The sequence below is a fragment of the Hyaena hyaena genome, unplaced genomic scaffold (genome assembly GCF_003009895.1).
Source record: "Hyaena hyaena isolate Hyena2069 unplaced genomic scaffold, ASM300989v1 scaffold_110, whole genome shotgun sequence".
Lineage (NCBI taxonomy): Eukaryota > Metazoa > Chordata > Mammalia > Carnivora > Hyaenidae > Hyaena > Hyaena hyaena.
In genome coordinates this window covers 2241777-2269586 of record NW_024080742.1, presented here as the reverse complement: position 1 = coordinate 2269586, position 27810 = coordinate 2241777, and the positions used below count along the sequence as shown (strand labels likewise).

Below are 27810 nucleotides of genomic sequence, written 5' to 3'. Positions count from 1 at the left end.
CTTCCTTCCTTCCTTCCTTCCTTCCTTCCTTCCTTCCTTCTTTCTTTCTTTCTTTCTTTCTTTCTTTCTTTCTTTCTTTCTTTCTTTCTTTCTTATTTTTATGTCTTTTATTTTATTTTGAGAGACAGAGAGCAAGTGGGGGAAGGGCAGAGAGAGAGGGAGACACAGAATCTGAAACAGGCTCCAGGCTCTGAGCTGTCAGCACAGAGCCCGAAGTGGGGCTCAAACCCACGAGCCGTGAGATCATGACCTGAGCCGAAGTCAGACGCTCAACCGACTGAGCCCCCCAGGCGCCCCTAACGCCGTTTATGTTCTTGAAACGGGATAGTTTTCTTTCCCCACCTCTCTCTGTCCCGTAAAACACAAGCCAGGAAAATAGCTACAAACTGCCAGTGAAATGTAAACAAGTGATGAATTTTTTAAAGTCCCCCCAGTATACCCTTCCCTTCTCCAGCAAGAAAAGGAAAGCTACCAGGAGAGTCTGCTGATCACTAAAAGGAAAATTGAAACACTTCTCTCCTGGCCATCCTTAGATCATGGGAAGAACCCGTGCTCTCAGGAACAGGCGGAGACGCAAAGATCATCCACCACTAAATACAACGTGTGGGAGCCCTTTTGGCAGAAACCTACTTGAGGTATCGGGAAATAGGTATAATTTTTGGTGAGCGCACATGTTTCTGTTATGTTTTATAGCCTTTATTTTAAATCTGAAGTAAGCCGCAATAAGTGTCATATGTTCTTAATTAAAATCAGCATTTGGATCCTTTCTAAATAAGCACTGCAAGGTGAGGGGTTGGGGAAGCAGGCTCAAACATCTAAAAGTTTTTTCTTGAACTAGTAAAGATAATCAAATATTTGGGTACATTTAAGTATCCGCGAGAAATGAACAGTGGTGTTCTTTTTGTTTTGATTTTTGTTTTTATTTTATTTTTGAGACAGAGAGGAACAGAGTATGAGCAGGGCAGGGGCAGACAGAGGGAGACACAGAATCTAAAGCAGGCTCCAGGCTCTGAGCTGTCAGCACAGAGCCCCACATGGAGCTCGAACTCATGGACTGTGAGATCATGACCTGAGCCGAATTTGGGCACTCAACCACTGATCCACCCAGGCGCCCCTGAACAGTGGTATTCTTGCAGCTGAGAGAGTCAGTAAACCCTGAAAGCCCATCCCCAGCTCAGAGGTGAGTCCTGACAACCTGTCCCCTTATAAAGGATGACAAATCGCAGGTAGCATCAGTAATTGCAAAGCTCCAAGATGAGTTTGAAATTCTCACAGCACTTGGAAATTCACACACATCAGTGGAGTGGACTAGATGTAAAGGACTAAAATGAAAAACAAATCAATTTTGTCGATGGCAATGTGGAGGTGTTAGTGTAAACAGAACCCCGGCAAGTGCACTCATTAACCAGCCCTTCTCATCCCTTATTCCAGACCTTTCTACTGTGGCATAACGTGACTGGAGCCTCAGGCTGTCAACCCTCCCCCCTGGGCTGGCGTGGGGGCGGGCTGGCCCTTCCCAGGGTGCGTGTTGCAGCTCTCCAAATGATCTCCCGATTTCCCTGCTCCTGTTCCACTTTTTCAGACTTACTTACAGTAAATACAGTAAATACAGCCACAATTTCTCTTTCTTGGACAAGTTAACATTTTTCTCTGAAGTACAGAGAATGCAGGACTTTCTCTGTAAATTAGAAGTCTGTAAATTAGAAACGCCAAAGGCAATTAAAATACTTTTTGGATTGTTTCCACATCTCTGTCCATGAAACATGGGAGCACAGATATCTTTACAAGATTCTGATTTCAATTCTTTTGGATAAATAAATACCCAGAAGTCAGGTTGCTGAAATCTATGGTAGTTCTAGTTTCACTTTTTGAAACAGCCTAAATATCCATGGACAGAGGAGTAGATAGAGAGAATGTGCTGCCTACACACAGTGAGATATTACTCAGCATTAGAAGAGGAAATCCTGCCGTCTGCAACAATGGATGAAGTTTGAGGACATAATGCCGAGTGACATAAGCCCGTCACAGACGGAACGGTACCGCACAATTCCACTTATACGAGGTATCTAAAATAGTCAAACTCACAGAAACAGAGGGGAGGCTGGTGGTTACCAGGGCCAAGGGGAGGGGAAATACGGGAGCTGCCGTCCAGTGGGTATAGGGTTTCGGTCAAGCAAGGTGAGTGAGCTCTGCACGATAGGTAACAGTGCTGGAGAGGGCACTTCAGAATTTGTCAGGGGAGTGGATCTGATGTTAAATATTCCTACCACAATAAAAAAGAAACTGGAAATTCTGTCAACGTTAACGTTTTGTGTACTGAGTCATAGTTGTTGTTTCAAAAACAGGCAAAAATTCATGGCATCCATTGTCTTTGAGGGTTTGGTAAGAAACAAGATGGTGCATCACAACTACAGATGGAAGACACTCGTCTTCTTTGTTATTCCCACTCTACTCTCATAGCACATGATACACGTTGAAAAAAAGAAACAGAGGGGCGCCTGGGTGGCTTAGTCGGTTAAGCGTCCGACTTTCGCTCAGGTCATGATCTCGCGGTTCGTGGGTTCGAGCCCCGCGTCGGGCTCTGTGCTGACTGCCAGCTCGGAGCCTGGAGCCTATTTCAGAGTCTGTGACTCCCTCTCTCTCTTACCCTCCCCTGCTCACGCTGTCTCTCTCTCTCTCTCTCCTAGAAATAAATAAAACATTAAAAAAAATTAATAAAAAAAGAAAAAGAAAAAAAGAAACAGAGAGGTAGCAGGACACAGAGGCGAAAGAAATTCAACGTTTGCTCTGAGGATCGGGTGGAAACGTACTCTGTGGACTATATTAAACATCACAAGTTTGGTAAATAGTACTTTCTAATGAGGGTTTCCGCATTTTCCCTATATTTAATTAGCTCAAGAAACCAAAAAGGGAAGTTACCACAATTTAGTTTCTGACTAAATCTAAAGCTCTGAATCAAAGACACCTGGAAACAAAAACCACTCGTATGCTATTTGAATTCTGTCACATACCCACTTGGTAAGTGGCCATAGCATCTTAAAACCCGTTAAGGAATTAATAAGGGGGCTTTCACCCCCAACCCCCACCCCTTCTGTCCAAGGACCATGTGTATGGGAAGAATTTTGGTTTATTTGAAATTTTGTGGAGACGGAAGGGAGCTTGGATTTTTTTTTTTTTTTTTTGCCTTGGATGGGATTACCATGGCATTAGATTGCCAACAGACATTTATAACTTGCAAATGAAGAATTTTTTGCATTTATTCAGAGGTCTAGCCCCAGATGCTGAGTGAGCAACTGTGAGGTTAAGACTCAAGCCTTTCCAGTAAACATACAATTTTGCAGGACTAGGGAGAAGGGAGAGCGTGTTAACTTTTCTTCCCAATCACTACGGCTGTAAAGTACACCTGTTGGAGAGCTATCCAAGGCAGGGAGGAAAGAACAGAAGAAAAAACAGCTTTATGCATCCATTCATTAGTCTGTTCACTCGTCAAGTTCTTAATGAGTGTCTACTGTATGCCAAGTACTGGACTTGTCAGTACCTGAAACTCAAGGCCAGTGTGCTTAGTTACGGCTTCATGTTGGTATGTCACAACCATGGCTTTCAGAACATTCTTTCTAAAAGTGTTACACCGCACAGTTCTATGTGCTGCTCTAATACATCAACAAAATGTATCTCCGAAACACCAACTATTAAAAAGGAAAATCTAGCATTAAATTGACAAGTCTCCCTTTCAGACATACGGCTGCCTAACCCCAACTTTAGTAAAAATAAGTAAATAAATAAATAAAATAAAAAATAACAAGGCTGGGGCGTGTGGGTGGCCCAGTCGGTTAAGCGTCCGTCCTTGGCTCAGGTCATGATCTCACAGTTCGTGGGTTCGAGCCCCACATCGGGCTCTGTGCTGACAGCTCAGAGCCTGGAGCCTGCTTTGGATTCTGTGTCTCCCTCTCTCTCTGCCCCTTCTCTGTTCATGCTCTGTCTCTCAAAAATAAATAATAAATAACTGTTAAAAAATTTTTTTAAAAAAATGAATATTACGGCTAAGAACGCCTGCATTAAAACAGAGAACACCCTGTCCATATTGCCCAGGCACAACAACAAAAGACAAAAAGCCAGAACAACATAATCTAACAGTTAACCACAGGCAGGGGTTACTCAGAGTCCCAGTCCCTACTAGCCGTAACCCGCCCTGGGATCAGGGAGACAGACGCTGAATTATGAGAGAAATGGAACACTTCACACTCAGCCTTTACATCTCCAGGGCTCCCTGGTTCTTGTCGCAAACAATGGGGCATGGTACACGACAGACATACTAATCCTGAGCCTCTGGCAGGTCAGAGGAAATACAAGCATTCAGGGCTAGAAAAACAGATTGGCTGATGCCCAGGGAATGAAAGCCGGGCAGGAAAGAGACTCTCAGAGGCCAATTCTGGGCGAGACTAGACTCTACCAGCTAGCTGCTTAAGGCTAAGGAAGTGGGGAGCCATGCAGGTCATTTGTAGCTGCCTGCTGCTGGCCTGCTAGAATTCTGCTTTCTCCTTTATGCCGTCCTACATGGCAGATTCTCTCTTAATGCAGTTACCTTCTCCCAAGTGGCCTCCGTGCCCAGGAAAAGTTCTGTTTTCCAGGGGGATGGGTGCCCCCATGGCTGTGTGTCTGGTTAAGCATGGTTCACAGAGCCGAGTGAGGTTCTGGAGAGTAGGCTGTGACTGGTGCCAGGAACCAGAGCCTGCAGTGATTGGAAGTGGCATCCGACGCTTTTATGAGTGGGTCTGTAATCCATGGTAACTTCCAGAATCTTCTATTCCCTAAATTCTTAGAGCGGGCCCATCACTTCTCTTTCTGAAGCACCTACCTCTGGTCAACCGTCCGCATACCTCTTTCCTTGTTTTGTCTCATGGTGTCCCTGTTCCCCAAAAATCCCACAGGGAAGAAGAGAAACTTATTCACTCAGCGCTTTAAGCTAAGATCAGATTCCTTGCTACAACGCCATCTGCAAAGCATCCTTTATCCGGAAACAAACGGACTGCAGGGCCACCTGCTGGGCATTCCGAGCTGTGCACCCCGAGGTTCAAGTACCAGCTCCTTTACTTATCAGCAAGCAAGGCAGTGGTCCTCCGACTGACACCTGGTGTCCCAGGAGGACTTTTAAAGGAAGCCTCAGAGTTTTAAGGGCACCCATCCCCAGCTTCTCAAATTCTACACGTCCTCTTTGGCAGACAGGGTTGGGTCATGCGGGCAGTGAGCTACCTGCTGTCCTGCTTCCTGCCCTCCTTTAAGACAGTGCTATAGACTGAAGGTGTCCTCCCGAAACTGTTGAGACCTAATCACCCTGGTGAACAGGAACAGGATTTGTACCATCGTAAATGAGGCCCACAAGGCTGCCTGACCCCTGCTACTGTGTGAGGGCACAGCGAGAAGACGGCTGTCTGTCCGGAACTAGGAAGCAGGCTCTCACCAGTCCCCAAATCTGACAGCACCGTGGTCTTGGACTTCCAGCCTCCCCAGCTGGGAGAAACACATTTCTGTCATTTACAAGCCACCCAGTCTACGGTAGTTATAGCAGCTCGAGCACACCAAGACACTCAGTGCAGGCATCATTCTAAGTGATGTACATTTAATTTTTTTAATTTTGTTAATGTTTTTTTTATTTGAGAGACAGAGAGACAGAGAGAGACAGAGAATGAGCAGGGGAGGGTCAGAGAGAGAGGGAGACACAGAATTTGAAGCAGTTCCAGGCTCTGAGCTGTCAGGACAGAGCCCTACTTGGGGCTTAAACTCACAAGCCATGAGATCATGACCTAAGCTGAAGTTGATGTTTAGCCAACTGGGCCACCCAGGCAGCCCTAAGTGCTGTACATTTAACTCAAAAAGCCTCAAATGTTTCAAACAATGGGGAAATTTGAAATACCACAGTAGACTATTATTGGAGAATGCCTCCTTTATAAAGGACGCTTGCTGGCTACATATTTTGTGTTATTTCAAGGGGAAGGAAATAGAGGGCCCATCTTTTCACAATTAACATTATATTTCCAAGGAAAAGAATTCCGTATCAAGAGTAAATTCTGTATTTTCTTGACTTTTATTCAGATTTGTAAGAGAAATGTTTTCATCAACTCTGTCAAATGATTAGCAGGCACATAAATAATATTCACATCTTACTTGGACTCAAACCTCTTTTTGGCTTTTATTTACCAATAGCTTCTTTGTTCTTTTTTTTCTTTTCTTGCTTCTTTGTTCCTTTATTTTTCACCACCATATACCTATAAAAATTTGATGAACTTAATGGTAATGTTTATGGATTCTACTCTAAGTCCCCTTTTTGCTATTATTTTTCACTGAACCCTGTCTCACTCCAGCAATAATCTCACTTAATAGACACCTGAACTAATTTTTTAAAAGCCCAATAGATATGATTAAATGATAGATTTCCACTAAATTACCTTTAATATCTAAGAATTCTTTGCTAAATGTATACAGTTGACCCTTGAAAATATGGGCTTCAACTACACGGGTCCACTCATATGTGGACTTTTTCAGATAAATACAGTACAGTTCTGTAAGTATATTTTCTCTTCCTTATAATTTTCTTAACATTTTCTTTTCTCTAGATTGCTTTATAAGTTTTTTTTTAAATGTTTTTTATTTATTTCTAGGAGAGAGAGAGAGACAGCGTGAGCAGGGGAGGGTCAGAGAGAGAGGGAGTCACAGACTGAAGCAGGCTCCAGGCTCTGAGCTGGCAGCCAGCACAGAGCCCGACGCGGGGCTCGAACCCACGAACCGCGAGATCATGACCTAAGCGAAAGTCGGACGCTCAACCGACTAAGCCACCCAGGCGCCCCATCTAGATTGCTTCATAGAATATATATACTTAACAGAATATAGAAAATAGTATATAATACATATAACAAAAAATATCTGTTAACCAACTGCTTATCAGTAAGGTATCCAGTCAACAGTAGGCTATTAGTATTTAAGTAATTGGGAAGTCAAAACTTTTAAATGGGTTTTTGACTGCAGCGGGGAATCAGTACCTCTAACACCTGTGTTGTTCAAGGGTGAAATATATTTAGGTGGCTTTTATCAATCATGTACGAATAAGCATTGTAATGGGAATTTAATCTGGAAAAAAACTTTAACACTGAGAGATTTCTAGGTATAGAAAGGTAAATATTAATTTAAATTTCTGTATCTATTCTCTTGCAGAAAAGTATGAAAGGATCATCAATAAAAGACTATCAGGTGTTAAAATGTCAGTTTGATGGCTAATATCAAAAACATAAGAAATAACAAATATTGGTAAGGATTCAGAGAAAAAGGACCCCAGTGTGCACTATTGGTGGGAATGTAAATTGGTGCAACATTGGTAAGAAAAAAAATTTTGTTAACAGTTGGTGACATTGGTAAATTGGTGCAAATTGGAAAATACTACGGTGGTTCCTCAAAAAATGAAAAATAGCCATGCCATACAATCCAGTAATTGCACTTCTGGGTATTTACCCAATGAAAACAAAAACACTAATTTGAAGATATATATGCACCCCTTTGTTTATTGTAGCATTATTTACAATAGCCAAGATAATGGAGGCAAACTAAGGATCCATTGAGAGATGAATGGATAAAAAAGTGAGATATATACACGATGGATATGCCCCAGCCATTAAAAAAAAATGAAATCTTGACATTCACAACAAACTGGTCGGATCTAGAGGGTATTATGCAAAGACAAAACCCCTGAAATTTCACCTATAGGTGGACAAGCAAGCCAACAACAACAGCAAGAGTAACAGGCTCATAAATAAAGCCAAGGGAGTAACGATTGTGGGAGCGCAAATTAGGTAAAGGGGGTTAAGAGGTACAAATTTATTAACAAAATGAGTCACAGAGATGTAACCTACAGCTGAAGAAATAAGAGTCTATAATACTGTAATAACTGTATGATGACAGATGGTAATTACACTTTGTGAGCATTTCGTAATAATTGTTGAATCACTGGTACACCTGAAATGAATGTGTTATACGTCAACTGCAGTTCAATTAAAAATGTTCTTAAAATACACAGAGTCAAGAAAAAAAGAAATGGTTAAAAATAAATAAGACTACTGAATGTAGAAAAAAATGTTCCCTTAAGGTAAAAGCTCTTTGTACAGTATGACTGCACTGGGGGGCGGGGGTAGTGGAATCGGAACTTTTCAGTATTTAATTTTCCCTCATTTTTCGAACTTAATCCACAAGAAGAGTTACAATTTGATAACACTCTGAGAGGGATATAGATGGAAAAGTTAAAGTATTTACATCTGTTGCCACTACTGAGCTTGCTGTTAAAAACAAGGGCACCTGGGTGGCTCAGCGGGCTGGGGCCCTGGGCTGAGGCCTCCATCTATCTAGGGGGGCTGAGTTGGATTGGGCTCTGCTTGGGATCCTCCCTCCCTCTCTCTCCCCAAATAAACCACCTTTATAACAAACAGTACAGAGCATGGGAAGGTAGAGTCTCGGCCAAGTTCTTGCGGCATGGCTCTCACGGAGACGATCACCACCACCGGGGGTCTCGGAATTTCAAAGGTAAGCACAGCAAAGGGTGGGTCCTGCTGCGCCCTCCGTCCCGGGATCACCGGATTGAAACACTTAAACGCCCCCTTCCCCCTGCGGACCTAGGGCCCGGCGGCGTCAAACGGCACCGCGTGTGGCCGGGCACAGGCGCAGCGCCCCGAGCCTGAGCGTGGGGCGTGCGCCGCTCCCCGAGCCTCAGCGCCTCTCCACCCACGCCCCCGACCCCAGCCGGCGCCACCAAGCGGGAAGCAGGGGCGGAAGTGGCCGGACGGCCGCAGCCCTCGGGGTCAGAGGCCAGGAGCTCCGTGCGGGTCTCCCAAGCCGGGGGGGGCGGAGAGAGGCGGGGCGACGCCGGATCTCCAACAAGCCCGGTGATTGGTGGGTGGAGCGGCGCGGGGCGGGGCGACGCTAGCGTTACTAAGAGCTCGGAGGTTGGTGGGCGGGGCGGCGGGGGGGCGGGGCGACGCCGGCTCTCCGGACGAGGCCAGGGGTTGGTGGGCGGGGCGGCGGGAGGAGGGCCCGCGCCGGGGGCGTGGCTGGGCACGTGATACGGAACCGGCGCGGCAGAAGCTGAGGGGTGAGCGGTCTCCGGGGGGCGGGCCTGGGCTGGGTGGTCCTCGTGCGGCGGGTGGGTCGCGCCTCCGCGTGTGGGAGCAGGGGCCGAGGGCCCGGGGGGAGTCGTGCCCGGGATTCCGGGCTTGGAGGGGCCTGGCCCATCGCCTCGTACGCGTGTCCAGTAGGGACGGGGAGAGAGGATATCGCGGTTAAGAGAAGGCCCTCGTTGGGTCCCTGGGCGCTGCGGGCGGCGGGCAGGACGCATGGAAGACCGACCGCTCAGCCGCTTCCTCCCCAGGGGCCCCCCCAAAACTCAAGGCTCCTTCTCCCCAAGAGCCTTCAGGTCGATGTTGCTGGTCGGCCGGGGCCCGGGGTCAGGAGTCCGTAGGTCCCGCTGGACTTCCAGGCTGGGAGCCTGCAGCCTGTGGGTGTGAGGCGCGAGGGTGAGCCCTGCCCTTGGCCTCAGTTTCCCCATCTGCAAACTGGGGGTGGTCCTGCCCCGGGCAGCGCTCCACGGCGTGAGTGGGGTCCTGGATGGTCATCCTCGTGCTGACCTGGTGTCACGAGCTGGAGAACTTGAGAGATAAGGACTGGGACATAGTAGGTGTTGCGGCTACTTCTAGCTGCCACCAGCTTCATTATTTAAGTGATGGCACTGCCCGGGAAAGTGAGAGATCCTGGCATTTATTTTGAAAGCATAATATTTGCTCCTGTTCACTCCCACACAGCGCTTTTACCTTCCCAAGTGGGGTTCAGCAGGGCATGTCAAAGTGGCCCCATTTTTAATGGTTTCGGTACTTGGATGGGGGGAGGGGCAGGTTGGGACAGGAACTCCCAGAACTGTGAGTGGGAGCGAGAAAATGGCTTGGCCTGACCTGCTTTGACCAGATTAGGAATTCAGAGAAGGATTTGCTCTTCAGGCCGCCCTGGTGACTTGCCGGGAGAGCTGAACAATCTGGTCCCTGTTCCGCCTTTGCTGAAAGTGCAACTTAGGCAGTTGTATCTCTGCCTTAGCTGGAGGGCGGTCGTTTAATTTGGCTGGAGAGAATGTTGATGAGAAGATAGCACAGTGAGCTGGGGGGTTCTGGTATCGCATAAGCCGGAACCCAGATAAAAGGCACCCAGTGCAGCATATGGTCGTGGACAGCTTCCGGATTCACACGAGTGGTGATAGATGGGTGGACATTTGGCTGACTTACGCTCATGAAATGCCTCTCTGGCCTTTGTCGGCTGTCTTGTGTTTCAGATAAAAGCCTCGGGGGCCGCAGTCTGAGGTGGCTCGGAGGTGTGTGAACGTTTTATGCGCTGCAACTAAGCAGTTGGATCTGTCCGTCCTGAAGTCCTACAGCACAGCTGGGGTGTCTCTTTTGTGTGCTGATCGGCCGCCAGGCCTCATGTCCCGTAGATAGAGTCACTGCTCGGTTTAGCAATCGCTTTGGAATCCTCCAAGAAAAAACCACTCTTGGACTGGAACTACCTGGCTGTTACGGGATCTCGTCCCCACAGCCGCATTTCTGAGATATTTGCTGGGGCTGTGGTGAGCTGAGCCCTTTCAGCTCCGCTTCAGGCCAGACTTGCCACTTGATGGAATTTGAGATGTCAGTGGAGGGAAGGAAGGAGAACGGATTTCGAAGGTCCCCAAACCAGAATCCTTTTGTTTCCTGTTCATTCCCGTCTTTAAAGACGACTGGTCAAATGATTTCTTGTTCCCTGTACTTGCAAGTCAGAGCGGGGTGTATTGGGTCTCACACGTGAGAAGCTGGGTGTTGGAAAATGCACTCTGACGGGAGGCTGGATTCCACGGAAATTTCTTCATCAGGCCTGCATGGGGGTCTCGCACGTTGCCTTTGACCACTCCTGGGCTCAGATTATCAACTTTTTAAATTGGAGTTTGTCTGCCTTGCATTTTGATTGCTGTGTTGTGGGTTTGTGACAGTAACAGACAGGATGTGACAGTTTTGCTGCAATCTCTGGAGTGATTATTTGTGGTATTAATAAGTGGGAAGTTTAGCATGTGCTTTAGAAAAATTTTAAGTGCTAATAAACCAGTGTTACCGGGAGCAACCTACTTTTAACTTTCATCAGCTTGTCTTCAACTGAAGCCCTTTCTTCAGTTACTTGCCTTTTTTGACCCACAATTATGTGCACACTTTCCTTTGGAGAAAAGAATTTGGAGGTCACCCTGAGCCTCTCACTGCTTGTGTGTGCACTGTGGTCACTTCCTGGAGCCTCGTGATGGCTGCGAGGGTGGAGTAGCACTTTATAACGTCTTCAGCAAGTGCCTTCCTGGCCCGCTGCTCAGTCAGGCCTGTCTACAGGCAGGGCGGACGGGTTGTTTTTCTTTCCAGGACCCTTCAAGTTCTGCGATTTGTTTGAAAGATGTCAGCCCTCACTACCCTGTTTAAGTATGTTGACGAAAATCAGGATCGCTACGTTAAGGTAAGGGAATATTTATTCTAGTAAATTAGGTTTAATCCAGTGGGGCTCAGAGAAGCTGTCAGGAAGCTAATATGAGCTATGCCTTTTATTTATTTATTTACTTATTTTAAGTTTATTTATTGAGAGAGAGAGAGAGAGCATGCAAGCATGAGTTGGGGAGGGACAGAGATAGCGGGAGAGAGAGAAACCCAAGCAGGCTCTGTACTGACAGCAAAGAGCCCAACAAGGGGCTCGAGCTCATGAACTGTGAGATCATGACCTGAGTTGAAATCAAGACTCAGACACTTAACTGACGGAGCCACCCAGTGCCCCTGAGCTATGCCATTTAAATCAAGTATTAAAAATATTGTGTAGACACAGGTGCCTGGGTGGCTCAGTCGGTTAAGCGTCCGACTTGGCCTCAGGTCATGATCTCACATTTCTTGGGTTCGCGCCCCGCGTCGGGTTCTGTGCTGACAGCTCAGAGCCTGGAGCCTGTTTCAGATTCTGTGTCTCCCTCTCTCTCTGTCCCTCCCCCACTCATGTCCTGTCTTTCAAAAGTAAATGTTAAAAAAAAGTTTTTTAAGTATTGTGTAGACGGAGTGAGACAGATACCACGTGATCTCACTCATATGCGGAATCTTAAAAAGTGGAATGTGCAGAAACAGTGGAATGGTGGTTGCTGGGAGTGTGGGAGGGGGAAATGGGGAGATAGGGGTCAAAGGGAGCAAACTTTTAGTTCTGAGATAAGTAGTTCCAGGGATCCAATGTACAGCGTGGTGACTGTAATTGATCATACTGTGTTGTATACTGAAAATTTGCTGAGAGAGTAGATCTTCCAGAGTTCTTGACACACACACACACTCGCGCGCGCGCACACACACAGCAACCTGAAGTGTGTATGTATTATCTAGAGGTCTCCTTCTCTACCTTCTCATCACAGTATGCAAGTTACCCTTTAGTGCTTCACAAGTCTGAGTGTATATATGTTTCTAGAAATAACAGAGCTCATCCAAGAGTTTTGTTTAATCTCCACCTGATATAGACTAAAGAACTTTAACTTTTTTTTGCAATTAGTCTGTTTTAAATGATTCAGTAATGTTATATATTAATCTGTTTCTGACACTAATTTAAAGAATTGTGCTCAAAGTTATTCTTGGAAGACACGTTTCAGATTAAATCTGTAGTTCTCATTCTGAAAATTACACTTTGTTTTTTTAATGTTTTATTTATTTCTGAGAGAGAGAGTGAGAGAGAGAGACCGCATGAGGGTGGAGGGTCAGAGAGAGAGGGAGACACAGAATCTGAAGCAGGCTCCAGGCTCTGAGCTAGCCGTCAGCACAGAGCCCGATGCGGGACTCGAACCCACGAACTGTGAGATTATGGCCTGAGCCCAAGTCGGATGCTTAACCGACTAAGCCACCTAGGCGCCCCTGAAAATTACACTTTAAAGAACTTGGCCATTGTTAGCATGAATAATAAGCTCACTTGGACTGTGAAAATGTTGTTTCTGTATGTTTCAGCTTTAATTTTGTTAGATTCAGACATAAACTTACTTATGGAACTTTGCACATTTTACATTCATCTCATGCTTAAAGGGTAAAAACATTCTGACATTTTTCTGTTATTACGCTGCAGTTGTTGAAACAATATAATTTTTTAAAATCTTAAACAAAAAAACCAATGCGATAGCTCTTCTCTTTTACATCCAGCTGTCACGTTATAAACGGAGTGGCCACAGGTAGGGAGTCAACTTTGCGTGCCCGAAACCTGGCATAATCATGAATACCTTTCTTCCTCAAGCAGCACCTTTTCAGAATCCCTTTTTGCTTATTATCCCCAAACAGAAACTCGCGGAATGGGTGGCCATCCAGAGCGTATCTGCGTGGCCCGAGAAGAGAGGTGAAATCAGGCGGATGCTGGAACTTGCTGCTGCAGACATCAAGCAGCTGGGCGGCTCCGTGGAACTGGTAGATATCGGCAAACAGAAGGTACGGACCCGGCACCCTGGGATTTAGGGAACCATGGCCAGCAGGTCCCCCGAGGGGTTCGTAGGACTCAGCACATTCTTAAACCACCTTGCTTCAGATAATCTGCTTGTCTTTAGAGCAAACAGGAAAGGCCTGATTTGGGTACTAAACTGCATGATTCTGTCACTTGGATTGGGGCAAAGCTTTTGTGATACTCAGCGTTTTTCTCCAGGTAGGAGAGCTGCTGAGGTTACTTAGAAATAAGTTAATGTAACGGCCACTCATAGAAAATAGCTGGGACCCCCAGCCCCGGGAGAAAGCAGTGTGCATTCAAACCAGGAAGTTACACGCTACCCAACCCACGCAGCTGTAGAAGTAACGAAGGTTCCCACTCACCGCACTGTGTCCCCTGGCATCCCAGGGGCTAGAAGCGGCACTTTTTTATGACTTGGTTCCTGAAAATGAACACCTTTTTGTGGGGGCTGGGGGCCCCACTGCATTTTAGGGCAGGAATCTGACAGATGAATTTGGTTCATTTTCTTCCTAACTTGAATGAACAGTCTCACTCATGGAACATTATCCCACTGTGTTAGTTTCAGATGATTTCAAGTCCCACGGCAGTGACCTATTTCACAAGTTTGTAATATTCGTTTATATTGTGGAGGGTGACAGGGTTGGCCTTTCTCGGTTCTCTTGCTTGATGATGCAAGTGTCCGGTGGTATCATGATCTTGGGGTTTTATGTGTGGACATTCAGCTGCATTCGGTCTTTTCTCAAATGGAAGAACCCAGAGGCCCAGATGGGCTGTGTCTCTGTAGGGAACTCACAGCCAGGTCGTGGGCCTCCTGATTCCCAGTCCAGCATCGCATCTTTGAGATTTCTTTTGACAACAGATTTAATAGTTGATTTAAGATACGCTGCAGCTTCCCAGCACTTTTCCCCACTTGTGAGAGGATAACTCAAGTTTCTTTGTGTTATTTTCTTTTAGAAGCTTAATTGATTGCTCCCCTCCCTTTTTCCCTAACATATTAAAAAAAAATCGAGGTGGTGAACAATTTATAAGGTTGTGTCATTACAATAGATTGATTCTATTTAATGTTGGTGTTACAGTGTATTCCTAAGAAAGGGTGTCCACAAAACAGGAATGACTGCTACGCTCTTGAACTACATTAAGACCTGTTTTTATCAAGGAACTGACAGATTTCATCACTGTTAGAAAAGTTCTCCAAAGATTCTGGGAGCTTCTCTCCCCATCAGTTCACTGGGCAGCGGTGTTCCATTCCTCAGGAAGCCAGGTTGACTTGGGGCATGTCTGGGGGTAGAGTTGGATGTCGTCTGTGTAAGCACAGAAGCTGGAGCATCTCCAGGCTTACCCGGGAGATGTGACAATTGGGGGGAGCTTGGGTCCTAGTGATGGACCTCAGAGCACGGGTCCCTGGCGGGTGAGGCTTGAGGTCGGGTACGGACAGCGGGAAGGGCTGATGTGGGGCTTTGGCGTGGGGCTCACTGCCCAGGCTGGCTCAAGTGACATCACGTTGGTCCTGTTTGCTGCCCAGGTGGTTGGATGGGGAGGGTGCCTAGCTGGTAGATGTGGGGGACCCGGTCACCAGGGGCCTGACCTCCAGACAGAAGTGCTCAGGAAATGGGACGGTCGTGGCCCCTGAGCAAGAAGTGATGTGAGGGAAGAAGTGAACTATGTGTGCAGGACAGAATAGGACCCATTGGGTGCTGGTGAGGTGAGCCTAAGGGCTGAGAGCTGGGCCACATGGTGGCCGTGGGGGTGGGGCAGGAGGGAGGGAGACACGTGCCATCCTTGTCGAGGGCTTCTGCCCGGACAGCTTCTCTGGTAGAGGATGGCCTGGCATCCCCGTAAACACTGGACTGTGTTTCTCAGCCAGACTTTATTCTTTCACTTTCTGAGGAGTTAGGGATACCCCGACAGAGATTTGCAACCTGCAACATGAATTTCGGTAGAAATTTATCCGTGGGCCCTAATGGCATCCTTGAAAATGGTAAAGTATTCAGCATCTCAGCTATATTGAGTAGAAATTTATTAAGAGAAAATTTGTCATTTAAAAAAACCATTATTTTTCTGAGGCCAGCTGTGGGCCGGCTGCAACTATAGTGTCACATGTCTGTGTCACCAGGGTGGGGAGTGTGAGGAATGATTCTTTGCCTGTCGTGGCTGTCCTTCTGTACTGGTGCGTGAAGCCAGTGGTGGGGGTGGTTCCTGTGGGTGGGCGACCTTGCATCCCAAGGCTGCACCTGGGTACTGCGGGGTGACCAGGAGTTACGGAGCTGAGTGCTTATGGGGGGAGTTCACTGGAAAGACAAAAAGACAAATGGTGCAGGAATCCCAGCAGCCTGTCATGTTACCTAAAGCATGGGTCCCCTTAGTGCTGTGACTGATACCCTGTCCCCCATTCTTGCAGGGCTGTGGGAGACCGATTAGGGGAGGAGGCTCGAGGGGGCCCCGGCTCCCACTGCCCACTTGAGTAGGACTTGCTGTGAATTCTGTTCCCTTCCGTCCTGCTCTGCGTCCTTTCCCACGTGCATAATTGTGAACCACGTGCAGAATTTCAAACCTATCTCCTGCTTGAAGATAGTAGTAGTTTTCTTCCATTATTTTAGAAAATAGTGAGCAAAGTTGTATCCCAGGCGTGGCCTTCATAACCTGTTTTGTCAGTATAGACGTTTAAAAAAGTCAGCTTTGAAAAATTCACCAAACTCCCTGCAGTTGATAAACGTTATGTGGTCTAAGTTCTGTGGATTATGGGAAAGTAGTTTCTTGTTAATTGATGCAATTGAACAATATGTTCTTAAACTGTACAATAGAGGGTGGTTGATAAGAACAGATAACAGTTTTCAAGGTACTTTAGTAATGTCTACTGCAAGCATCAAATTTGGGAAACAAAGGCTGTCCTCTCTTGCTTCCTTTTCGACTCTTAGCTCCCTGACGGCTCCGAGATACCACTTCCTCCTATCTTACTGGGCAAGCTGGGCTCCGACCCCCAGAAGAAAACCGTGTGTATTTATGGACATCTGGACGTGCAGCCGGCTGCCCTCGAGGATGGCTGGGACAGCGAACCCTTCACCCTGGTGGAGCGCGATGGTAAGGGGCACCTTTCTCTAGGAGAAGCATCTGGAGAAGCCTTTCTGCTCTCCTGCCTCAGAGAGAGAACTTGTTATCTTTCCAGAGCAAGTCATTTTCACGTCACCTAGCAACTGGGTTCTGGAAGTTTCACACATGTGCACCAGTCACTGAAGCATCAGAAAGCTTATGTGTCCTTCTGGAAAGGAGTGTTTGAGGCCTGGGGTCTGCTAGACTTCCTTCCATTGCTGACGTTTTCTCAGAAAGTGTGTTGTGAATTCAGGCTTGCAGCCCTCGAAAGCCTGCAGCCTCATCCCTAACCCGCGTGCGGCTGCTTCGGGTGTGTTGCAGCAGCTGTGCGCTGGGATGTTAGGGGAGCCTTGGTCTTCCCCGGCCCTGTCTCCCCGGCAAGGGACGTAATAGGCACTCAGTGATAGTCTCTGGTGCTGCCTGGGCCGTGAGCCCACAGGCACTTGACGGTCTTTGCCAAGGACCTGGCTCTTTCTTCCTGTCGCTGTCCGGTGTAAAGGGTCCTCCCGCACTCATTCCTGAGTCTCCCTGTCTCCGTACTTGACCGTCTCCGGCCAGAAGAGAAAGCCCGTCCATTTGTACCTCGCCCGGTGGGCTAAGTGCACACTGTCTTTCACTGAAGCTCTTCTAGCCGGATGCGTGAAGTTTCCGTTCAGACCTTCCCCCGGCTCGTGTCAGCCGTGGTCACGACTGGGCACAGTTGCGGAAACCTCTCCACCCAGAGCAGCGCCTCTGACACCGCGGCCGCTGTCGCCGCGCCGCTGCGACTCGCTGTCTGGCCTCTCTTGGGCGTCAGACACGTACCTGCGGGCCGTTCGCTTGCCACTGCCCGGAACAGAATCCCCTGTCCTGGGTCTCCTGCCGCCCTTCCCCCCGGCTCCCTCGCTCTCCGCGTCCCCCACCACACGCACCAGAAACCCGGCCAGTGCCCACCCTGCTCGCGCACGCCCGGGGCCTGCTGGACCTTCTCCCCGGCCAGCGCTCTTCCCCCGTGGGACGCTCTCCCGTGGCTCGGTGACGTGGGGCCTGCTCCCTCTGCTTCCTGCCCCAGGATGCCCGCGGTGTCATGTGTCTGTCCTGATCCCTCCCGGGAGGCTCCGTGGCTCTTCCGCATCCCCCCACGGCCCCCTCCCTGTCCACGGGAGCACCTGCTGGTGCACCGCGCTGGTGTGCGAGGCCCATACGGAGGCGCCCTCGGAGTGCAGGGCGTGGATGCAGCTGCACTAGCTCCTCACCCCAGGGAGGCTCCGTGCCGTGTCTCCTGTTGGGGGCCTGCAGGCAGGGAGCACCCCGCCTCTGCGCACCTCTGTCCTCTGTGCACCAGCCCAATCGGTGGATGCAGGCAGTGCTTGTCGCGGGAACGAGGCTACTTTCAGGAGAGCGCTGCAGCCGTCCTGAGAAGCCGGTCTCATTTATAGAAAGAAATTCCCAAGGTGGTGATGGCGTGAAGCCTCTCACTGAAACTGTGAAACATTGGAAACAAGCTGCAGATGAGGATGAGGAAGTCAGAGAACTAACCGGTCGCAGCAGACCGACCAGAGGGGGGCTGAGCCTGAGCCCGCGGACGCGTTTCTTCCTCTGTCCTGGTGTCCCTGTGCGAGCTCTGTGCCGCACGACAGGCCGCGAGGAGGGTCTGGGCTTCACCCCTCCCCCAGTGTCCTTGGTGGCAGCCAGTGCCCAGCCCAGCCGCCTCCCTCTGTAAGGGGACCCGGGAGTGGGTGTGCATGGCTGGGAGGTCCTGTGACTAATTACACGCAGGAGAAGCAATAGTGTGTCCTCTGGCTTTCCAGGTGGTAACCTGGGGAAGTAAAGAATAAACACGTTCTTTTCTTTACCAGATTAGGTGTCAGAATTGAGGTTGAGGGAGACCGTTCTCTCTCGATGATGGTGCCTTGTGGGTCCTGCATGTGACCAGTGTGCTGCCCTTACTGCTGCCAGCTGGTTGTGGACGTAGATTTTAAGTAACTAGCCGGCTGGCAGTGACCGCCTGGAGCTGGGTCAGCAGGCACGTGAGCGCTGACGGCTGCGTCTGCAGCAGAGGGGGAGGGGCGCGTGGGGGCGTGCGCGTGCTTGCCCTTAGATTATGGTGGACCCTAATCTAATTTAGGATGGGGACGCGGGGCTCTCGTTAGGATGAAAACGGGGCTCCTGATTTGTAGAGGAGGCCGCGTGTGGTGTGCTGAGATGGTAGCAGGTGTGCTCCACAAATCCACTTTCTCTTCTGCTTCGCTGTGGGCGTAACTGAATTTGCTGATTGCTGTTCTAGGCAAATTGTACGGGAGAGGCGCAACCGATGATAAGGGGCCGGTGGCTGGCTGGCTGAATGCCCTGGAAGCCTTCCAGAAAACAAATCAGGTACTTGAGCCGCGTCTGACTGGCCCCATTAAGGCCGTGCAAGGCCGGGCTGCCTGTCCCCGGCACCGCCTGTGAAGATCAAAGATCACTGGGACCTGAGAAAGCAAGGTTCCCCGAGACCATGTCAGCACAGTTGGATCAGATTTGAGATGATAGGTTTGTTTTCCAGCTTTAGGAAGCGTAATTGTTTTACAGCTGTCCGGAGGTCACAGTACTGACGACTCAGCAGGGACCCAACCGGCACTGGAGATTCAAGTTCTCAGCCCTTGGCCCCACCGCCGAGAGGCCTCACCGCCGGGCCGTGACGTGGGCCCTGTGGTCGTGGGCGACCCCTGTGTCTCTCAGGGTGGTTTTTATCCTTCTGAGAAATTTTTAGTTTTTGAAATATATTTCCTTAACTGTAAAATACCTGCTCCTGGTCTAAAGTTTATAAAATAGAGAAGTAGAGAGGAAAACGGTGCCCAGAATGTCAGCTGTCTGAAGTTTTGTATTTTGTTCCTTTCTGATCTTTACAGCTATTTTTAACCTAATCCTGACCAGCGTGTATAGATAATTTTTGCATCTTGGCTTATCCTGCATCGTGATAAAATGAGAACGAGACAAGCGTTTTGGTCAGAGAGTAGAACGGTGGATCTGAAAAGGGTCTGGGACTCTCTGGTCCAAGGTGTCATTTTGCACAGGAGGGAGCCGAGGCCCAGAACCTCTGACTGGCTGGACTCAGGGACTGGAAAGGCTCCCCTTCCTCTGGGTCCTTGGGGGCGTGGGCGTGCCCCAGGGGAGCGTGGCCACGTGTGGCTGCTGGGGCAGTGCCTCTTAGACCTGTTCCATGTGCCAGCGTCCCAGGAAAGATTTCATTTGAGAGACAGAAGTGGGGGGAGCGAGGGAGGAGGTGCAGAGAGCCGTTTGGGGGACTCCACGGACCTGTGTCCATGTGGGGCTCTGCCATCTTGTGGCCTGTGTGACCTTTGAAGGCACCTTGCTGGGATGCCGCTTCGTTTTCTCATCTGTGGAGGGCCACCTCCCTCGGTGTGCACGCTGGGGAGACCTGGGAAACCACGGAGCAGGCGCCAGAGCGACAGCAGTGTTAACCATCACTGTCCGCCCTTCGGGGAATGGCCCTGTCGGCGCGCGGAGAGTGGGGTCCCAGTGCAGAGCGCTCGTGATGGGAACGGTGCGCTGGTGGTGACTGGCACGGGCCAAGATGGGTTTTTTCTGTGTCGCGGCCTGTGTGGGACAGAGAGCAGCTCAGGCTCCCCCGGGGACGCCTGATCCACGCTGGGTGAGCGCAGAGGCCCCGCGAACAGGAAGAGGGGCCGCACTGTGGTGCCCTTGGATGCAGTCCTCCGGGAGGGTGGCTGGATCCCTGCTGTGCCCGACGGCCCAGCCCCGAGGACACAGGGTCGCTGCAGGCTGCACACAGCCTGCCTGGGTGGTGGGTCTGGGGGAAGTGGAGTGTTTGGAATTTGTGATCTCAAAGCGTTTGGTGACTTCCTGTCTCTTGTGTCCAAGAAATAACTGCACACAGAACTCTGCATCCTCATTTCCCTTCGTAGGAAATCCCAGTCAACGTGCGATTCTGCCTGGAAGGCATGGAGGAGTCGGGCTCTGAAGGCCTGGATGAGCTGATTTTTTCCCGGAAGGACACATTCTTTAAAGATGTGGACTTTGTGTGCATCTCGGACAATTACTGGCTGGGAAAGAAGAAGCCGTGCATCACGTATGGTCTCAGAGGCATTTGCTACTTTTTCATTGAGGTATCGTGTAGACGTCTATGTGTTTTGTGGTGTGTCTTCCAGCCCATAGTCCCCCTTGTCCGTCGTGGCCCTGGGGGCAGGTCCCAGAAAGGGAGCCACATGCTTGATGGAGGAGCCCAGAGCCTTCTCGGCGTCTTGGTTGTCAGTGTGGCACAGCTTTGTGGTTCTCCGGGCGCGGATGGCCTCAGAAGTCCACGTCACACATCTTGCAGCTGGGGGTGTTTGGAGGATCGCCTCCGAGCGGTCGGGGAAGGGTAATGTGCAAAGCATTTTAGAAAGACTTTGAAAAGTTGAGATGTCCCCTCAGGCCCCGCCTGGCCCAGAGATGTCGAGGGAACTAGGTCGTTGCACTAGACACCGAAGCCGCGGGGCGCAGGGGTGCGGCGGGCAGGCCCGGGCGGCTCACATCGGCGTGGCCAGCTGAGCCCGGGTCCCATCCACAGATGAGGTGCCTGGCACACGGGGTGAACTGTGAGGGGGTGTTTTATGGGCCAAAAATGCCAGGACGATCATAATTGCTGCCTGAGCGCCTGGCCTCTCAAGAGGATTTCACACACCGCTGGACACAGGGACCCGCCGGCCGTGAGCCACATGCTCCCACCTCACGGTTTGACAGGTGTGGACTCAGGCCTGGCGAGGCCTGAAACCTGACCCTGGTCACACGCTGGGGGAGGGGCGGGGGCATGGGGAGCAGGACCTGGGCCCAGGGCCTCAGGCTCAGGGTCCTCGCTGCTGCTTTCCGTGTTGGCGTTCCCGCTGAGCAGAAAGGCGCGGGGTGTCTGCGAAGCCTCCCGAGAGGGCTCAGGGCGCTCAGGGTGCCGGCCTGCGGCGCGTTCCCCTGTGGCCTCCGTTGTTGCTGCGGACGTGCTGGCGTTTGGGGAATGCCTTTGCTTTGCTCCTTGAGGGAGCGGATTTTGATCCTGAAGATTGTCAGGTCTTGTGAACATTCTTTGCTCGATTTGCTGCTGTGTGGCAAGGACGCGCTCCCGCCAAGCAGCCAGTAGAGTGGCCCGTTTCCGTCCAGGTGGAGTGCAGCGACAGAGACCTCCATTCCGGCGTGTACGGAGGCTCGGTGCACGAGGCCATGACAGACCTCATCTTGCTGATGGGTAAGCGCGGGTTTCGTCCCTACCTGCTGACGGGGAGAAGCTGGAGGGGCCTGTTTCCAGGCTGTCACCGGCATTTGGTGCTTGTCACCATCATTTTTGGACCACTTTCCTCTCTTTCACTCTTGCTCCCTCCCTCTGCTCCCTGTTCCTTCAAAAGATGGACATGCTGCCTTTCTGCCTCCGTCCCCCTTGACCTCTTCCTGTGTCACTAAACCCTGCCTTGCCCCTGACTCCCAACTTGGACAGCCGCTGGCTCCGCCAGGCCCTGTGTGAGCTGTCCGCTAGGCTCACGTGACCGTTCCCGCTGCTCGTGGCTGTACCTCCCGCCCCTCGGAGGGCCCCTGCCTCGGTGTGTTTTACATCGTAGCAGCCCAGCGAGGTCCCCGCGCGCCCAGCTCTGTGGGGGCCGGCCCGGTCCTCCCGGTATCCTGCTAGTTTGAGGCCGGATGTAACTTTGTGTTGCCCACAATTTGGCTAAGTTCTGTCTCCTTCCCTCTCGGATGTTGGGTCCGTACGTGCAGCCCACCCTTCCTGGGACTAGAGTCTACTCTGATCTACTTATCTTCCTCCTCTTTTTTATATAGATTTTTTTTTAAGTTTTTAAATTTGTTTTGAGAGGGAGAGGCAGAGCGTGAACAGGGGAGGGTCAGACAGAGAGAGGGAGAGAGAGTCCCCAGGAGGCTCTGAGCAGTCAGCACAGAGCCTAACGTGGGGCTCAGAGTCACAGACCTGAGCTGAAACCGAGAGTCGGATGCTTAACCCGCTGAGCCAGCAGCTAGTTTGAGGAGCATGTATTAGAAAAGAAATACTGGTTAGCACGGCGGCTCGTGCTCGCTGCGTATCCTGGTCTGGGACCGTGGGTGCGTCACCTGCTCTTTGGTGTCCGAGTCTCCTTGTGTTAAAACGGGAAGATGGGCTGCACACCTCCCCGGGTTGCTGCGATATTTAAACTGTTGGATAATCACACGTGCCTAGACGGTGCTCGAGCGTTCACGCGTGCCCGGGAAACGGTCCTCCTCGGCCCCTGGCTGGGGGGCACGGGCTCCCACGGGGCGCACTGCCCTGTGGGAGCTGCCTGCCTGCTGAGCACTCCTCCTCCCTGTGCCTTTCCAGGCTCTCTGGTGGACAAGAAGGGAAAGATCCTCATCCCAGGCATCGGCGAGGCGGTGGCCCCCGTGACCGAGGAGGAGCTGGAGCTCTACAACAACATCGACTTTGACCTGGCCGAGTACGCCAAGGACGTAGGGGCGGAGACTCTGCTGCACGGCTGCAAGGTGCTGCCCCCCCTCCCGCTCCCCCCAGCCCATGCATCCGTGAGGCCTCCTGATGTGCCCTCTCCGGGGGACACCAGTGGGAAGGAGCCCGAGGTGCTGGCAAAGACCTGGGTGCGTCCGTGCGTCCTGGAGCCCTCAGTTGGTGCAGATGCCGGAAAGCAGTGCATTACTGGGCTTGGAAGTAGGAGGGTTTTAAACAAGTCACAGGATGGCTTTTGACAGCCTCGGAGCTGGAGAGTGTGCATGGAGAGCACATAGCGGCAGGGCTTTTGCCTTATTTGCGTTTGCACGATAATTTTTACCGCTTAGCCCAGAAATGATTTCAGGCATACGGAATAGCCGGGGGCCACGGTGGAAACTGTTTGCACAAGCTGGTTACTAAACCGTTAGGAGAAAATTGTGTTAGGATATTTCTCCTTACTAGTCTGGTTTATGTCTGATTTAGCCAGTGTGAGTTGAATTGCAGCAGCAGGCCCGGGTTGTGTGAGGAATATGGCCAGGCTCAGCCGCCGGGTTTCATCTCTCCGGGGGCAAATGGGCGAAGAAGCGTAGAAGGGTGTGGAGGTCACTCCACGGTGGTCTGCAGCCTGGTGCACCTGGGAGGGGTGAGGCCTGAGGGGTGAGCGGTAGAACAGGGCATGGGCGGGTGACGAGAGCTCTCTGGGCCGGGGAGGGGCTGGCCAGAGGACAGAGAAGGCCGGCCTGCAGCCTGTGATGTGCCGAGGAGCTGGCGTGCTCGCCGGGAAGACAGTGGACACCGTGCGCAGGGGTTTAGGGCAGAGGGACCGGCTGATGAGACCTCACTTGAGGGTGGATTGTGGCGGAGGCCTCGGGTTGGAGTGGGGGCCGTGGGGTGGGGGGACCTTTGTGCTACTGCAGGGGGGACCTGCAGCTGGTGCCATGGGGTAGGGGAGGGGCACGGGGGCACCCTGGGCTCAGGGCACACCAGAGTCGGGCCTGAGTGGAGCCCGGGCAGCTGGCAGATGAGTCCGAGGCCAGGAGGCGCTGGCCCGGGGATGGGGTGAGTCTGGGAAAGTGGGGCTCTGAGCAGACTTCTGTTCCCTCGTGCTGCCTTTGGGTCAGGGTCTGTGGTTGTGGAAGCGGTCTGCTTTAGGGCCAGCTGTCACCTGGCTCACAAACAGGGAGCCCGCACGTCAGGTGGCAAAGTCACTGAGGAGCCCTGGGGACCCTTCCGGGTTCCTCCCTGCCAGCTGCTTGTTCAGGTGGCCACGCGTCCTTCCTGGCCCATCGGGTGCCACTGCAGGGACGCGTGGGGCGTGGCGGCCGTGGTGACGACCCTGTGTTCTGGAGACGGGGGCTGCTCTGTGCCAGTCCCCTGGCAGAGGGTGACGATGCTTGTCCGTGGTCGCTGGGCCCAGGACGCAGTGGGCGGTCCTGGCTTTCCTCTCCCAGTAGGAGCCACTGCCGCGTTCTGGGCCCCGTGGGCCGGGGGCCTTGGGGGCTCACGGACGGCCTGTGTTGTGCCACCCTTTCCTCCTGGTTCCTGACGCCGCTGGTGGCTGTGGGGCCCCAGGTTCTCCCTGGATCCCGCAGGGCCGGCGGAGCCCTGTGGCTCTTCTGTCAGCAGCCCAGAGCTCCCGGCACACAGGGAGATGCCTCCCCCGGGGCCGTCCGGAGTGGCCCCTTGCCCTGTGGTGTGTCACAGCGTCACCGGGGCGCTCTGGGGAAGGCTCACCTGTCTGCCCTTGGGTCTGTATCCCCTGCCTGTGATTGTGTGCACCTCGGGCTGGGTGTGACCATGAGGGACTCCCAGATGACATTGCCACTTCCCTGCCACCCGCCCCACTTTGTTTTCTGCAGAAAGACATCCTGATGCACCGCTGGCGGTACCCGTCCCTCTCCCTCCACGGGATCGAAGGTGCCTTTTCTGGGTCCGGGGCCAAGACCGTGATTCCTAGGAAAGTGGTGGGCAAGTTCTCCATCAGGCTTGTGCCGAACATGACTCCCGAAGTCGTGAGCGAGCAGGCACGTGAGGGAGCGGGGCGCCGGGAGGGGCTCGTGCCGCAGCAGAGACTGCGAGGGTGACGATTCCTGGGAGGGCAGCTGAGCAGCTGGAGACACAAGCCCCAGACCCGCACTTCCTGCTTCTCGACTCTTGCCAGCTCTGTAATGACTGGAATAAGCAGTTCAGAAACTGATGAAAGATAGAGGCCATATAAAAAGCATCACAGTGACCTTTGTCACTGCTGAGGCGTGCTAAAACCTGACCTCTGACCTCATCCTAAGGCTTCAGGTTCGATGCTGACTTTGGGCAGAGTATGCCAGGGTGAGGATCCGTGTCTGGGCTGTGGGGAGGGGTGGAAGGGCAAGATTCCAGAAGGGGAAAATTCCAAGAGGGGACAAATTCGGGGAACAGTGACCCCGCCCTCATCCAGGACGATTTCCTGCAGGAAACGGAGGACAGAGATTGTCATCAGGTGTGCCTCAGTGTCCACTTTTGGTCTAGATGTGATAATTATCATAAAGCAAACCAAGAGACTTTGTAAAGCCTTGATTTAAGTGTCATGTGGGAGCATCTACGCGAAGGGTGAATTGCTTCAAGTTAAAGCGTCACCTTTTACTTCAAATGGCTGGATTTTGTTTCTTAATAAAATCCTTTTTTTTTTTTTTTGTTATCACAGTTATGCTCAGCAATTAGCAGCAGAAAATGAGACCCACTGAGACTGTTTGTAGACTCCCTGTAGACGTGGCTAGACTCACTGTAGACGAGTTGTAGGCCACCGTGGATTTGTCATAGGCCTGCTGTGGACCCCCGTAGACCACCGTAGACTAGATCTCTAGCGCCAGATCACATGCCAGGCTAATAATACCTGTGTCTCTCATTTGTGGCTCAGGTTACAAGCTACCTGACAAAGAAATTTGCTGAACTGCACAGCCCCAACAAGTTCAAGGTGTACATGGGCCACGGTGGGAAGCCCTGGGTGTCTGACTTCAACCACCCTCATTACATGGCTGGGAGAAGAGCCCTGAAAACAGGTCAGACTTCTCCCCGGGGATGCAAGCAAGGGCCTCGAGGAGAGTCCGTGCATGGACAGGGCCCTGCCACCAGCCGACCTTGAGAGCGGGGCTGCCGTCCCCAGGCCGCGCTCAGGGTCTGGACCCTGCGTCTGCGGTGGGCCCAGCTTCGCAACCCAAGAGCTCACCCTCTCTCCTCTGTTCTTCCCCAGTGTTTGGTGTTGAGCCGGACTTGACCAGGGAAGGTGGCAGCATTCCTGTGACTCTGACCTTTCAGGAGGCCACGGGGAAGAATGTTATGCTGCTGCCTGTGGGCTCAGCTGATGATGGCGCCCACTCCCAGAACGAGAAACTCAACAGGTGAGGCTCTGGGCCCTCGTCCTGACCCTGAGCTCATGTCCTCAAGGCTGCCTCTTCACTCCCCGCCTCCCGTTCTGCTCCAGAAACGGTGGTTTCTGTGGCCCGCCGCCTGCAGGGGAGTGAACGCGTCTGGGGAGAGGCGGGGTGGGAGGTGGGGGGCTCCTGGAGGTGATGGGTCTTCACGGTGAGGCTCAGCCAGTGGTGTGTGTTACGGCAGGCTGCTAAGGAACCCCGGCCCTTTTCCTGTTTGGAAAATCCCAGTGTCATGATCGTGAGCCCCTGGTACGTGCTCCTGGCTCACGCAGCCGTGACGGGGGCTCTTCACCAACGGGGAGGGAAGGTGCTCTGAGTTAGCAGCAGTGAGGACAGCTCCGGGCTGCAGGGATGACCTGTGGGCAGTAAGGAAGAGCCATCTCAGGGTTACTGGGGTGGGCTCGTCAGGGGCGAACACAGAGGCGGAGACCCTGCTTGGAGGGCAGCGGGAGGGGACGGCGACCCGGGTGTCAGGGCACAAGGTGGAAGCCTCTTATCCAAACAAACAAAAGGAGGGGCTGTGATCAAAGTAAGGCTTTTCCTATCCAGTCCTGGGTGAGGCCCCCTGTATTCTGTGAGGCCAGGACAGGACCGGTCCCCAGCGGGGCAGTCGGACTGGACCTGCACTTGAGACCCAGGTGGCCAGTTTCTAAAGGCCAGCGGAACTGACGCCAGCAAGGCAGGGCAGCGGGCGTCCCAGAAGGAATGCCGCGCGTGCCTGGACCCCCGGACGCCAGCCAACACGACGGCTTGTTCTTCTCCGTCAGGCTTAACTACATAGAAGGAACCAAGATGCTGGCTGCGTACCTGTTCGAGGTGTCTCAGCTGGCGTAGCGAGGCGGCCCATCCTCCCCGAGCACTGCCGGAGGAGTCCTGCGCCCGTCCGCCCGCGCTCTCTCCCGACCGCTCAGGAGAGCGAAGCCCACCTCTCCCCTTACCCTCCTGTCAGCAACAGACTGGATGACCGCCGAGTTCTCAGAGGGGGCCAGCGTGATGGGCTCCGGAAGGTAGCCAAGATCTGAAAGCGCACGTTCTGTAGAAGGTTCTGGTTGGCATCCACTTGGGCTAGACAGAGGCATGGGCGCATTCTGCCCCGTCTCTGCTTCCTGACTCAGGCTCGCGTGCACTCGGAGTATTGATCGGGGGTGTCTGATGCCTTGAGGGGCCACCCTTTCCGAGCCCTCACTATTGTGCGGTTCTGTCCTTTCTCAAGACCTAAAACTGTTGCTCGTGTGCTGTCTCCTCTTCATTGTGATTCCGCAAAACCTAAACCTAAGTGGAAGGATTCTTTGTTCTCAGTATGTGCTGCCAAATAAAAAGTAAAAATGACGCCTC

General features: G+C 51.8%; 2 protein-coding genes across 2 annotated transcripts in view; one reads left to right on the top strand and one right to left on the bottom strand.

The window, feature by feature from the left end:
• Window positions 1-9370, bottom strand: part of LOC120234508 (basic proline-rich protein-like) — a 14607-nt gene extending 5237 nt beyond the window's left edge. Inside the window, exon 1 of the mRNA XM_039236384.1 lies at window positions 8652-9370. Within this exon, the coding sequence (XP_039092315.1) occupies window positions 8652-9370 (719 nt within the window). The remainder of the gene's footprint in view (window positions 1-8651) is intronic.
• Window positions 9031-27810, top strand: CNDP2 (carnosine dipeptidase 2). Its single transcript, XM_039236391.1, has 12 exons — window positions 9031-9127; window positions 11454-11544; window positions 13371-13514; window positions 16443-16605; window positions 18881-18969; window positions 20523-20723; window positions 21748-21832; window positions 22946-23106; window positions 24928-25092; window positions 25962-26103; window positions 26295-26442; window positions 27243-27810. Exons 2-12 carry the CDS (start codon window positions 11485-11487, stop codon window positions 27307-27309), a joined length of 1425 nt encoding a protein of 474 aa, XP_039092322.1. The 5' UTR covers window positions 9031-9127; window positions 11454-11484; the 3' UTR covers window positions 27310-27810.